At 35.8% G+C, this 14,036-nt stretch overlaps 1 protein-coding gene across 2 annotated transcripts in view; it reads right to left on the bottom strand.

Moving 5' to 3' along the window:
* Positions 1–14,036, bottom strand: part of tbc1d32 (TBC1 domain family member 32) — a 72,234-nt gene that overhangs the window by 14,495 nt on the left and 43,703 nt on the right. Inside the window, exons 26-30 of one of the 2 annotated variants that reach the window (XM_023347762.1) lie at positions 13,528–13,618; positions 13,287–13,412; positions 7,319–7,402; positions 2,159–2,228; positions 1,274–1,389 (exon numbers count right to left, since the gene is read on the bottom strand). In XM_023347762.1, the coding sequence (XP_023203530.1) occupies positions 1,274–1,389; positions 2,159–2,228; positions 7,319–7,402; positions 13,287–13,412; positions 13,528–13,618 (487 nt within the window). The remainder of the gene's footprint in view (positions 1–1,273; positions 1,390–2,158; positions 2,229–7,318; positions 7,403–13,286; positions 13,413–13,527; positions 13,619–14,036) is intronic. The other variant, XM_023347763.1, reaches the window with a different exon arrangement.

Raw genomic sequence — 14,036 nt, 5'->3', positions numbered from 1 at the left:
AAAACTAACTGAATTAGACAAATGAAACGTCACAACAAAATAAAACTAATATAAACTCTGGTTTCTACCCACTTGTCATGATTCTTTATCTCTGTGTTTTCTTTTGTCCATTTTGTAAAGGAGACTAGAGGAGCGATGTGGCTACCGGATGTCATTTGGGACAAAAAGGAGGCTGAGCTCCTGGAGACACAGATGGAAGATAAAATGTATTGTGTTGATCAGACAGAAGCTGATCTGATCTCTGTCAACTGGGAACCACAGGAACATCAGACTAGTTTCAGTAGGAGATGTTGTTGTTTAATATGGAGATTTCAAGGTTGACATGGTTAATGGACGGTCTAGTTCAAGGGTGTTCATATTCTATAGCTCTAATGGCAAGAAAAGACTAAACAGGGATGGTCTATTTGGACGGGTTGAAATTGAAAAACTCTTCTTCTCGAATAAAGGAGCAGAGATAATGTTCATAAAGATATATCTAAATGAACCTGAAGACTTTTGTACTGATCTTCTTTAAACATACGAGTAGATATTTCAGCAACCATCCAGCACAGTGGTGGAGGTGTGATGATGTGGGCTAAATTTATTGAATCAACCATGAGCCTCATTTTTTCAGGAGTCAAAAGTGTCTCAAACCATCAGAATGGCTAAAAAATAGAAGGAAGAAACTATTTAAGGGGATCTAAAAGATTCAGGTTTTGCGTTTCTTCATACGTCCATTTGGGTCTCAACTGTTTCTAAAAACCCACCAACCTGTTTTTTTCTGTAATAAGTTCATGTTTAATGAGCCGTTTCAAAAATCTCCCGATTTTTAAATCACATTCCAAAGGCTTCACCGTTACCTAGCAACCCAAATCCAGCACATTTGGTCAGTTGGGTTTACTGCTGTATGCGCCGCAGAAAGTGTTTTGTTGCATTCTTGTTGGTTGTACAGGAGGCTCCACTTCTGCTTGTCAAAGATATATGATTGTGTACTTGCGTATCCGTTTGCAGCCATTTTCATGTGTGAGTGTAAACGTTGAGTTGGGGGCGTGACCAGCAGCAGCTTCTTTGGACTTAAAGTGACAGGACGCCCTAAAACAGCTCGAATCTTATTATCCAATAATGATTTTGTGTAAAAAAAAAAAAAACATTAACAGTCATGTTTTGTTTAGACCACAGATCTATGCTAACCTGTTCAACGAAGCGGTTAAACAAACTGGCAACGGAGACTTTTTTTTTTTCCAGAGAAGCCTAGAACATTATTAATTTGTATACAGGCAGTTTTAAAGGATACCAAGAGCCGATGAAGTCTTCACTCTCTGTGTCGACAGGAAGTTCTTCATGTGTTTCATCAGCAGCTCCAAGCCGCTCTCTGCGTCTTCCTGTAGTACCTGGAGGTAGCAGCCATACCTGGCAACAAAAACATCACATCCACACCGGTAGTGAAATCCTCTGGTGAAGTTTTGCTGCTCCGCTTCTCCAGCTTCTCATCAGATTCGCATTTTTATTTCCCCACTGTTCCGAAAGACTAAAGATCAAACTGAATTACTGTGAAAGTCTCAACAGTTTTCAGAGCTTTTATTTTATTTCAGCCTCTATAATCCCTGATGCCAGATAGTATAAAAGTCACCTGGCAGAGCAAAACATTTTCTAACAGCAACACCCAGAAGGACTCCTTAAAACCACAGTTTAATTCATGATGATAAATTTAGAGCACAATAAATCCTGCTATGTTCTCACATTTTGTTGAATTTTTTCCTTTAGTTAAATCGTTTGAATCTCCAACCGGTGTGACTAAATCAACAGTAGTTTCTCTTCAAAATAGGAAAAACATTCAATACTATGAGATGTGTGTCAGAAAATGGCTACAAGAAAAAAAACTGCTCCCTGATATTCAAATCTACAGTTTAAGAAAAACAAATGTGACAAAAACTGGAAGAAGAAGAGAAATGTCTTTAGCAACTGTTTAATAATTCATAAATGTTTCTTGTAAATTTGCTGAATATTGTTTACAGATTATGAAAATTAGTGTCAGAAAACTAGAATATTGTAAATAAGTCCACCACGCAGCGACATTTTGATGATTATTTGATTAATTTATTAGTCCCGATTAATCGCTTCAGCCCTACTCAAAACTCAGCAGTTTTGTTAAAATAATTAAACATCTTATTCCACGTACCTGAAGCATGTTTGGATTCCCAGCTGCTCCACAGACGACAAGGCAACATTTTTTACGTTTTTCTCCTCTGCTGCAACAACAAAACAATTAAAATACAAATCAGAGTCACGCCGAGCACAACAGGAATATTCAGAAGAAAACTTTTCAGCATTTTGACCGTGATGAACGACAGAGTTGGCTATGCAGATGAGACCCGGCTCTACATTATGATGTCACCAGGTGACCCTGAAACATCCAATCACTGAACAGATAAATGTGTGGATGTGAAAAAACTTTCTCCAGCTGAACAGAAACTAAACTAAAGTTGTTATCTTTGTACCTACAGAGGGGCGATGTAGAGTCAGCGCTCAGCTGGAAAACAGAGACCAGACCTGAACCTTCAGAGTCACATAAAGACGGTTACAAAGAAGAACATTTCCAGGATTAAAGGACTAATGTCTCAGCTTTAGAGAAACTCATCCATGCGTTTATCTTTAGTCGCATTGATTACTGCAACAGTGTCCTCACAAAAAATTAAACATAAAAATCAATTGTCTGGAGCGTGCCGTGGTGGCGTAGCGGTTAGCGCGACCCGTATTTGGAGGCCTTCAGTCCTCAACGCGGCCGTCGCGGGTTCGACTCCCGGACCCGACGACATTTTTCGCATGTCTTCCCTCCTCTCCTTCCCCGTTTCCTGTCAGCCTGCTGTCATATAAGGGACACTAGAGCCACAAAAGACCCCATGGAGGGGTAAAAAAAAATAAAAAATCAATTGTCCAGCTGCAGCTGATCCAGAACGCTGCTGCTCGGGTTCTGACTAAAACCCCTACACTGAGAGAGAGTAGACTTTAAGACACTGTTAGTTTATAAATCACTGAACTGCTAAAAGATCTGCTGTTGTTGTATCAACCTTCCAGAACCTCTCAGGTCTGCTGGTTCTGGTTCTGCTCTGCATCCCCAGAACCGGACCAAACGAGGAGAAGCAGCATTCAGCTTCTATGCACCATAAATCTCCAACAAACTTCCAAAAAACTACAAAACAGCCGAAACACCGAGTTCCTTTAAATCTAGACTTAAAACCCGTTTAGAGTTGATTTTGTACCATAATCAATCAACATATTTGATGTGTATTGATTATGTTATTTTATAGCTTTGTAGTTTTCTGTTTTTATAATATGAAGCACCTTGAACCGCCTTAGCTGTGATGTTAGCGACGTAGCGTAGCATCGGGTAATTTCACAGCGGCACTTTGGGTTTCTGTGTAGCGTTGAGTTCAGAGACGAGGAGAAAAAATTTAATTACTAATTCCTCCTCCACATGAATCGTTTTTATCACAAGATTGTTTCTTTTCCAGGTATAATATTTTCTAACAGAGCAACACAACAAGCACCAAAGTCTCCTGCACAGTCTGAATGTAAAAACAAAACTGTTCATATTAAGAGGTATAATCATTGAAACATATTAAATTTTGGAAATTCAGGTTTAATGTTCTGACAACTTCAATAATCAGACAATAAACGGGGAAAAAAGTTACAACCACATCCTGGCTTTTGGGAAATATAATGATATGAGCGCAAATGAATCATCTGCAGACAGTTTATAGTCGGATGATGAGGATTTTTTAGCAATTAATATGGAAAACAATCATCCAGACGACGGCAACAGCAGCGCAAGCCTCAAATCCAATTTTTCAGAGGAAAAACGGCAATAAAAAGATAAAATGTTGGCTGGAATTTACATCTCAAAGCGATCATTCGACGCCGTTTCCATCAGGAAGCAGAGCATTAATCACACGCCATCAAATCTGGTATTAATTTGGAGAATTTTTTGTTTTCTTCCTCACATATTAACATCTCTGAGAACCTCACACTGATAGCAATTACCGTCTAATGGAGATAAATCTTCTCGTGGTTTCCATTCCCGCTCAGCGCTTTGTCCCCAGAGTCTAGTTTACCGTTTGTAATAACCCAAATAACCAATATTAAACTTTTGTTTAAAGGCGCCACCACAAAAGGTGTTGCAGGGAATTCATCTCTTCTATTAGTCGCGACAAACATTTCTAGTTGTTCACTGCAGAACTCATGAAGAGAAATATCAGCAACCTGCAGCTTCAGGACGTCCCCAGACTTTATCTGTGTTCTTCAGACAAATTAAGAACATAATATTGAAAATAATGAATCCTGCAGAATTTAAGGGCTTGGAGGAAAACGTATTCACGCATTATGCACAACAACAAACTCCCTTAAATTAATTTGAAGACGACCGAGCTGGAGGAAACCGCATGGATTTTTCCCTGCAATCGGACCAAGAAAACTCAAAGTGCAGCGAAGAATTAATAGTTAATTTTTAAAAATAATTAAAATACAGGATTAGTTCAGATCTGTAGATTTTGTTCATGATTTTTTTAAGTTGAGGCATTGCTTTTTGAACAGTTATTCCCTCTGGTCTATTACTTTTGGACAGTTACCGTGGCAACAATGTGGATTATTTAGGGGTTGTTGTTTTTTACAACTATTAGCTGCTAATTAGCATCTCAAAAACTCAAATAGTATTTTACCAAGAGTTAGCTGTATCGCATAATTATATTTAGTCTAACGAGGAATAACACCCGTTTAAGTTGTTGTTGTCATTAATTCACTCCAATCTTTTTCTGCCAAACTTTTTCCTTCCATTTAACTTTCTATGCAAATGCCTTTACTTTTTCACAGTCTGCTAATTTTCAGACATACATTTTGGATTTTCAAAATACAGGCTTAAAATATTTCACTCTTTAACGACTCTATATAATGAAATTCCCTTTCTGTTATAAGAAAATATAAAAAACTTCACATTTCTTTTTTTCTTTTGCCGTACAGCTTGATTATATTTAATCTTATTAGGACTATAAGATTAATATAATTAATAGAATATAATAGAATCATCATTGATTCATTCAAACTGCAATGTTTTCCTTCCACTTAACTTTCTTCTAATGTGCTTTGATACCGAACTCTGTGACTATTCAGCTTCTTTATCGATGACGTTTTGTGTTTTAAATTTATAAGCTGATAAAAGTGCAACACCAGGAGGTTTTTGCAGTATTGTATTTTCTGAGAGACAAAATCTTATATTTTCACCTTCTTTAAGCCAAAATCATCAACATTACAAGAAATAAAGGTTTGAAATATATCCCGCTGTGTGTAATGGGTCTAGAAAATGAACAAGTTTCATTTTTGAAATAAGTGAAATAATATTAAACATTATAAATACTTATAATGTACCTGTAAACAACATTTATCCTATAACTTACGGTAAATATTAAGCTTGAAACTGTGACATTTATAAATGAACGAATAACATGATGAAAATATGACTTTGGGATTTAATGTTTGACTGTGCAGTTTTACCAAATCATTTCATTTTTCATTTATTTCAAACAAGTTTTCAAAAACAAGAAAACAATCAATAGGACAAGAGAAAACATGCATCCAAAACCAAGAACAAAATAATTAGCGCTACTAAACACTTACCTCAGTTTAATGAAATATATTAATTACTCACTCAGTAATTATCAAATAAAAATGTTATGATATTCATATGCAACACTTTTGCTACATTGACCAATTCTTAGAGTTTTACGTAAAGCTTGAAAAGCTTAATTACCAACTTGACGCTGTTTTTAATATTATTTAGAATATTTATAACACATAATATTCCAGAAAAGTGACAAATGTTTCCAAGTTGAAGCTGACAGGATACTGCAGCATGTAGTAAAAGCATGCTGCTTTCACTACATATTGTAAAAAACATTTTAATTAGGATGAATACGTAAGCAATTAGCGCTTAACCTTCAGGAAAAACTACAGTCTCCGACATTTTCTGGGTATTCACTAATTAGCTTCGTATCTTTCTGTCTAGCATCAGTCGGAGGAGCTTGTTTAGCCCTCTGGCTACCAAACACGCCAACCTGCTGACACAGTTCGCTTGTTAGACTTGTGAAACCGAACATATTTTGACCTGCGGAAGGAAAACGCTCTCAAAGTGTGAAGGATTTTTTTCCTCCATGTCTGTGAATCCACAGGGACAGCTCACATCATTCAGATGACACTGAAAAACATATCACTTCCTAGCTTTTAGGTTATTTCACTGTTACTGCGGGGATGTTTTTTACAGCAGAGGGAAAACTCCTGATGTCAAGCTGACCAAAAAAAACTTGGTGACTCGTAAAAGTATTTGTACTTCTCTCATACTTCCAGATTTTACTTCATTACAAACACATGTGGGGTTCCTAAGAATGCATCTTAGGCCCCTTTTATTTCATATCTATATGATCACAGATTATAACAAATAACGAGGTACGTTATTATCTCGTTATGCAGACGATACGCTGCTCTACATTACTATGTCACCAAGTGATGATGAATCCATTCAGAAACTTATGAGTAAAACAAATAAATGTGTGGAGGTGCCACAACTTTGTCCAGCAAATATAACAAAACTATTTTTGGACATAAAAAGGAACAAGAATCAATTAGAGCCAGCAGAGAACTTTAGTTATCGCAGGTCTGAAATCTGGATCTAGTGATGAACTTTGACCTGAACATTCAGAGTCACATAAAGACAGTTACCAAGTCGGCCTTTCATCACCTGAAGAACATTTCTAGACTTAAAGGAAAAATGTCCCAACAAGATCTACAGAAACTCATACATGCATTTACCTTTAGTTGAATTCATTACTGCAACAGTGTCAATTATTTTAATAATCGATTAATCACGATTAATTTGATTAATCGTTCAGCCCTGTGGGCCGCATTTTTCAGACTTGAATGTGTAAAAAAATACTTAAAAACCAATTACCATTTTCCACCCACTTCACAGTTATTCACTCCTTGTGTTGATGGAGGTTTGTAACATGCTAAAGGTTTTGCAAAGCTACATTTTATTACGTTACTGCTCAGATCTTTGAATGTTCCCATATAAAAAAAAACACTGTCATTCCAAACACTGCATAATACGAACAAACATAAATAATATGCATCTTCTGCATAGTTGGTGTTACATTATGTATATTTTCAAGTTTTTCGATCTTTAAGATCGCAGAACAAATTACGCAAAAGCTTTTACTTTACTGGTTATGAAACAGTTTGTCAGAGATTTTCATTTGACAACAAGAAAAAGAAAACGAGTTGGTTCCTCTCTGACCTTTGTACTGAGCTGCAGAGAAGAAGCTTCCTAAGGCGGAGCTGGATAAATGGACCACAACTTTCTCCAGAAGGTCAGCCAGCACTGTAGAGAAAAATCAATTCATAAATAATTATTCAAGCAAAGATGCCTTTAATACATATCAGATTAGAAGTTAAATGTATTATTCAGACTAAAATAAGCTTGTTTTATATTCCTAAAAGCAGACTTCTGAGTAAGACAGAGACTGAATTCAACTTTGAATGAAGACTGAAATGATTAATCAGATTAATCGTGATGAATCGCAAACTAATTTAGTAGTCCATACTTTTCTTCAGCTTATTGGTGTCAGAATAATCGATTACTAAAAGTTGCAGCAGACTTTTTTTTTACCCAAAATAATCAATCATCAGAATAATTAATAGAAAAATCACTTACTAAAATAATCATTGGTCCAGAATGTATACATTTTTAGCCAATTAATTGTTTAATTGTCAGAATAATCAATAGAATAGTGAATTACTAAAATAATTGTTAGTTGTACCGCAGAATGTGTCACTTTTTTAGGTGATTGATGATTGATGATTGATTGATGATTGATGATTGATTATGAGAATAATCAATTACAAAAATAATGTTAGTTGCATCACAAAATTAGTAATTTTTTAGCTGATTAATCAACAAATTAATCAATAGAATAATCAATTACTAAAATAATCGCTAGTTGTTCCCCAGAATCTGTTAATTTTTTAGCCGATTCAGTGATTAATCATCAGAATTGATTACTAAAACAATGTTAGCTGCAGCCCAGAATATGTCTTTTTTTTTAGTCGATCATTCAATTAATCGTCAGAATAATCAATCACTAAAATAATTCTTAGTTGCAGTTCTACTCTGAGTAAAATATTGGCTTTTGGACAACACAAAAAGCATTTTGTCAATGTTCAGCTTACAAATGAATCTGGAAATTAGGGCTCATCTGCAAAAACCAATTTTTCGCAACGTGCTCAGTCGGCTTTGCAAGCATCCTCTCATCAATTTACGGCTCCGGTGCCCCGACTGTCCCTGAGTAAACCCTGTCTACTTCACAGCCGGAGTCATAGACCAGAGCTGCGTGACAAAGCCACCCGCAGTTACTGAGGATCTAACAAGGAAAATGAGATGGGGACACAAACTGATGGCAAATGCAAAAAAGATACAGCAAGCCTCTCATAAAAGTAGTCAGAAAACAGCCAAGTTGGTGCCAAAAATGCATTTATACAATTATTACCCCGACTACATGTGGGCATGTAAAGGGGAGAAGCTATTTTTACAAACAGTTCCTCATAAATATCAACACACACACTGCAAAAACAAAATCTTACCAAGTATTTTTGTAGTACCTTCTGGTGCATACAGTATATCTTAGTACATGTAAACTAAGATGAATCTAACTTACAAGTAACTTATCAATCAATCAATCAAATGTTATTTGTATAGCACATTTCAGCAGCAAGGCATTTCAAAGTGCTTTACATCATTACAAACACAGAAACACAATGAAACATAGAATCAATCATTAAGTCAATTCCATCAATAAATTTGTAATTGATCACATTTCAAATACAATCCTAAACAGGTGGGTTTTTAGTTGAGATTTAAAAGAAGTCAGTGTTTCAGCTGTTTTACAGTTTTCTGGAAGTTTGTTCCAGATTTGTGGTGCATAGATGCTGAAAGCTGCTTCTCCTCATTTGGTTCTGGTTCTGGGGATGCAGAGCAGAACCAGAACCAGAACCTGAGAGGTCTGGAAGGTTGATACAACAACAGCAGATCTTTAATGTATTGTGGTGCTAAGCCGTTCAGTGATTTATAAACTAACATCAGTATTTTAAAGTCTATTCTTTGAGCTACAGGGAGCCAGTGGAGGGACTTTAAAACTGGTGTTATGTGCTCTATCTTCCTGGTTTTAGTCAGAACGCCAGCAGCAGCATTCTGGATCAGCTGCAGCTGTTTGATTGATTTGTTGGACAGACCTGTGAAGACGCTGTTGCAATAATCAATACGACTGAAGATGAAGGCATGGATGAGTTTCTCTAGATCTGGCTGAGACATTAGTCCTTTAATCCTGGAAATGTTCTTCAGGTGATAGAAGGCCGACTTTGTAACTGTCTTTATGTGGCTCTGTAGGTTCAGGTCAGAGTCCATCACTACTCCCAGGTTTCGGGCTGATCGCTGGTTTTTAGTTGTAGTACTTAATAGGAGTTTAGTTTAAGTAAATAAATTCTAGTTCCACTGGCAGATTATTTAACTTATAACAAGATATTTTTCCCATGTTGTAAGAGTTGTGAAAATTATATCATGAATATTAAGCAACTATTTAGTCAAAACAAGCTCTTACTTCTTGCTGAAAAGTAACTTGTTTGTCTTATCTCAAATGTACTAAGATATTTTAAATAGAAACTAGAGAAAAATATCTGGTAAGATTTTGTGTTTTTGCAGTGCATCTGCCTTGCTTATATAGAATGCTTTCTACTATTTCCTATTTTGCAGAGTGGGAAAAAGAAGTGAACCTTTGTGTCATTATTTTACATTTATAATATTACAATCTTTATGGGTTCTAATGCAGGGGAATCCGTCATTTATGCTGCTACAATAAAACGATTTTAAGGCTTTTATTAAATACAACCAACTACACAATATTAGGACTTCTGTAAATAAAAGACAAAATAACAGCTTTGGTGAAAGAAAAAGAAATAAATCTCAAATAGTTACAAGAAAAAAAAAAACTTAGATATTCCATGATGTCAAAAGGTTCTACTTTTTTCAAAAATAAAAACATTAAAAAGTTAGAAATTTCTAATAAAAACAATAGGTTTCCTAAAATATTACAAATGTTGCATCATACTTTTGTAATATTTGAGATCTCAGTTTTTCAATTTCTTTTATTTTCAGATATTACAATATTAGAGTTATGTTTTTTATTGCAGATTTATGTTTTTGACTTACAATTTTTCAAAAAAAAGTATAAAAATCTTTTAATATACCATACAATCAATCCAAAATATTTAGAAACTGTGGGCCTACAATAATTTACCGATCCATACTATAATTTTATTTAATTCCAATAAAATTCTTTTTTGTTTATTATTGAGCAGATAAAATAAAATAGCTCAAAATGTTTGCTTTAAAAATGTTTAAAAAACTAATTTTGGCCAAAAGTTTGCACATCATGTTTTGCTTAGTTTGCTACTTTATTAATAATCAAGTTATTGATTAAAAACCAATCAGTCACCACAAAGTAGAATAGTTTCAATCTTTCACCTGGTAGCAGGTGAACTTTCATTCCTACGCTGCTAAATAAACATGTAGTGAATCGCAGGATATTTTGTAAACACAGAAGAGTGTAATTACGATCATTTCCCAGCTGTCAGCTGAGGAGACAGCGGTTGATGATCATAACCGCGAGCAGAGTGCAGTCAGCGAATCCAGGCATGACTGAATGCTTCTTATTGAAACGCTGTTGCAGGAGACCAATTAAGAAATCAATAAGCTGACGAGAGAGAGAGCTGCTGAGCATGAAATGGATAAAGCAGTTTTGATGAAAGCTGCTATAGTGAGCGAGTCATTTTTGCCTCCCAAAAGAAAAAAAAAAGACAGGAAGAAATTATATTTTTTTAAGTATATTCTTTAAGATATTTAGCTGAAATGCTAAATGTAACAATTTCCCTTTCTTGGGCTTTTCTTTAAAAGAAAGTGTCAGGTTTTGTGTGGTTATTGACAAATTAAAAAAAAAACTCCTCTCTGCAGCTGAAGGAAGCTTAAAAGATAATAAATCATCATAATTTATTTTTTTCCTCTGAAAAGCCTCAAATGAGCCCCACAGTGGATGATTTTGTAGGCAATTTCCACCGTGTTCTGATGAAAGGAGTAATCAGCTTCTCCTGATGCTTCATCTGAATATATTTTTGTCTTTCGTCAATCACAGCTATTTACTCCTATATGAGGAAAGTAAGCGTAGGTGCAATTTAAAAAGCGTCAGTCAATGACAGCGATGATGAGTTATTAAAGACAAACGTGGTGATTCAGATTTCTGTAATGTTCGAGAAGAGAGAAAGCCACAAACGCTTTAAAATAAAAACCATCAGCAGGTCACATATAACAGGCATCATGATTCAGCACGTTTAGGATAGAAAATAAACATTTATTTAACTTATCTGACTGGATTCTTTAAAAGTGACCTATTATGCTTCCTTAAACAGGCTAGCATAGATCTGTGGGCAGTACAGAATATATTTATTACATTTTACACAAAATAATCTTTAGAGAATTAACCTGTTGTCACTTAAATCCAAATAAGCTGCTGCTGGTCACGCCCCCCAACTCAACATTTACACTCTCACATGAAAATGGCTAAACAGATGCGCAATTATACAACTGTACATCTTTGAAAAGCATTAGTAGAGCCTCCTGCACAACCAACAATAATGCAGCAAGTGGTTGCTGGATGGCAAGTTAACAAGAAAACACTCTGTACAGTACAGCAGTAAAACCAGCTGATCAAATGTGCTGGAGCTCAGCTTGGGTTGCTAGGTGACAGGGCTTCACTTCCCTGGGGTTGCTAGGTAACAGTGCAGCCTTTGGAATGTGACTTAAGAATCAGGAGATTTTTTAAATGGCTCATAAAACATAAACTTTAGGGTTGTTGTAAACGAATATTTTAGTAATTCAGTATTCTATTGATTATTCTGATGATTAATCAAGTAATCGAATATACAATTTTTAAAATAATGTATTGGTAAATTCTACCATAACATCAGTGTCACTGTCGGATATCAACATCGGCTCAAATTTTCATATTTGTACATCCCAACGATATTTTTCTATAGTTTAGAAAACTAACTTGTAACAATAACAGTCCCTACACAACCAACAAGAACGCGGCAAGTCAACAAGAAAACACTTGTCTTTTCCAGCAGCCATTGTACAGCTGGAGCTCAGCTTGAGTTGCTAGGTAACGGGGCAGAGTGACTTAACATTCAGGAGGATTTTGAAATGGCTTGTTTTCTAGACGCCAAAAAACACCTGGATGTTCTTTTTCAGTACTTGGGCTGTTTTATAAGCAGTAAATGGATGTATAAAAAGTTGAGGTAACTTAGAGAGCATTCTGACCAGCTGCCTCTCTGTGTAGTGTGGAGGCTGCAGCGCCTCCGACTGGAAGAACGTGAGGAGAGTGGTGCGGACAGCAGAGAGGATCATCGGGGCCCCCCTTCCCTCCATTCAGGACATTTCATCCCAGCGCTGCGTGTCCCGAGGCCGAAACATTGTCAGTGACCCCTCACACCCCCACCATGGACTGTTCTCCCTGCTGCCCTCTGGGAAGAGGTTCTGCAGCATCCGGTGCAGGTCCACCAGGTTCTGAAACAGCTTTTTCCCACTTGCCATCAGACTGCTGAACTCTTAACTGGACTGTACTTAAAATCTGGTCTCCACTTCATACCTTGCACATGTACAGAGCTAAATAACTTCTATTTTACTGTCAGTCCTGCACTTTATATTTTATATTCATATTTATATTCATATTTTATACTGTATTTTATTTTATTCTGGAGGAACCTCACAACATTGGAACCTCAAAACATTGTCCTGAGCCGTATGCAACGAAAATTTGTTCTGTATTCACCCTGTGCATTGAAAATGACAACAAAGTCAGTCTAAGTCTAAGTCTAACTTTTCAGCTAGCAATAAGAGCTTGTTTTAAACCAATAATCCCTTAATATTGATGAAAAAGTACTAATTCCACTAATTCATCAATATTATGGAATTATTTACCTAAAACAAGCTCCTATATCTTGTTGGAAAGTTACTTGTACGTTAGTTTTGTCTTATTTCAAGTGAATTAATTTATTTGCACTAGAAACTAGACAAAAACAAGCTAAAATATTTTCCCTAAAACTAAACGCCATGTTAGAAACTACTGAACAGACAACACCAAATTGATCCAGTAACTCACCTTTCCCAGTTAAAGTGTTGGGTTTTGATTTTATGGCTTTGCAGAAATGTCTTCGGCAGATCTCCAACCAACTCTCCTCACCTTTTGGTTCTTCGGATGAAGCCAGAAATGCACTAATCTCACATTCTGAGGACAAATAAAAGTATGCAAAAAATATGATTAAATGCAAGAAAAACAGAAGTAAAATCATTAAAGTGATTTAAAAACTTTTAATTGCAGCAACTGATGATGTTTCTCTTACCTTGTGTGTCGTTTTTGACCTGTAAGGTTGGAACATAGCAGGACGGAGGAGGATAGCTTAGAAACATCGGCCAAGAGTAAGGAAGTTCTCCCTGGACCAAAGAAAGAAAGAATACATATTTCTAATGTCACAAATATATTAAAATGATTTAAATATCTCACCTTTTGCCCACTAGGACATAAGGTCTTTCTTTATTCTGATTAAAATAACTTTTTCTGGACAAAGCCTGTTTAACATCAGAGATTAGAGACAATAGCTTCCGAGGTTTTAAATTTATTTTTTGCTGAGGCTTTTCGCTCGTGCTGCCATCTGGTAAAAGTGTGAAAAAAATTGTATTTCTTTTAATACTTTTCATCATTTCTCATTCAGTGCAGAAGTTATATTTTGTTTTTGACTGAGCTCAGTGGGTGACTTACCAACACAATATGCTCCTGATGTTAATGAGGTTCAGAAAGTCAATTCATTCATTTTCCTGTCAGATGACGCAATCGTTTGAGAAAGTTTGGAAA

The sequence above is a fragment of the Xiphophorus maculatus genome, chromosome 15 (genome assembly GCF_002775205.1).
Source record: "Xiphophorus maculatus strain JP 163 A chromosome 15, X_maculatus-5.0-male, whole genome shotgun sequence".
NCBI lineage: Eukaryota > Metazoa > Chordata > Actinopteri > Cyprinodontiformes > Poeciliidae > Xiphophorus > Xiphophorus maculatus.
This window is presented reverse-complemented; position numbering and strand designations above follow the sequence as displayed.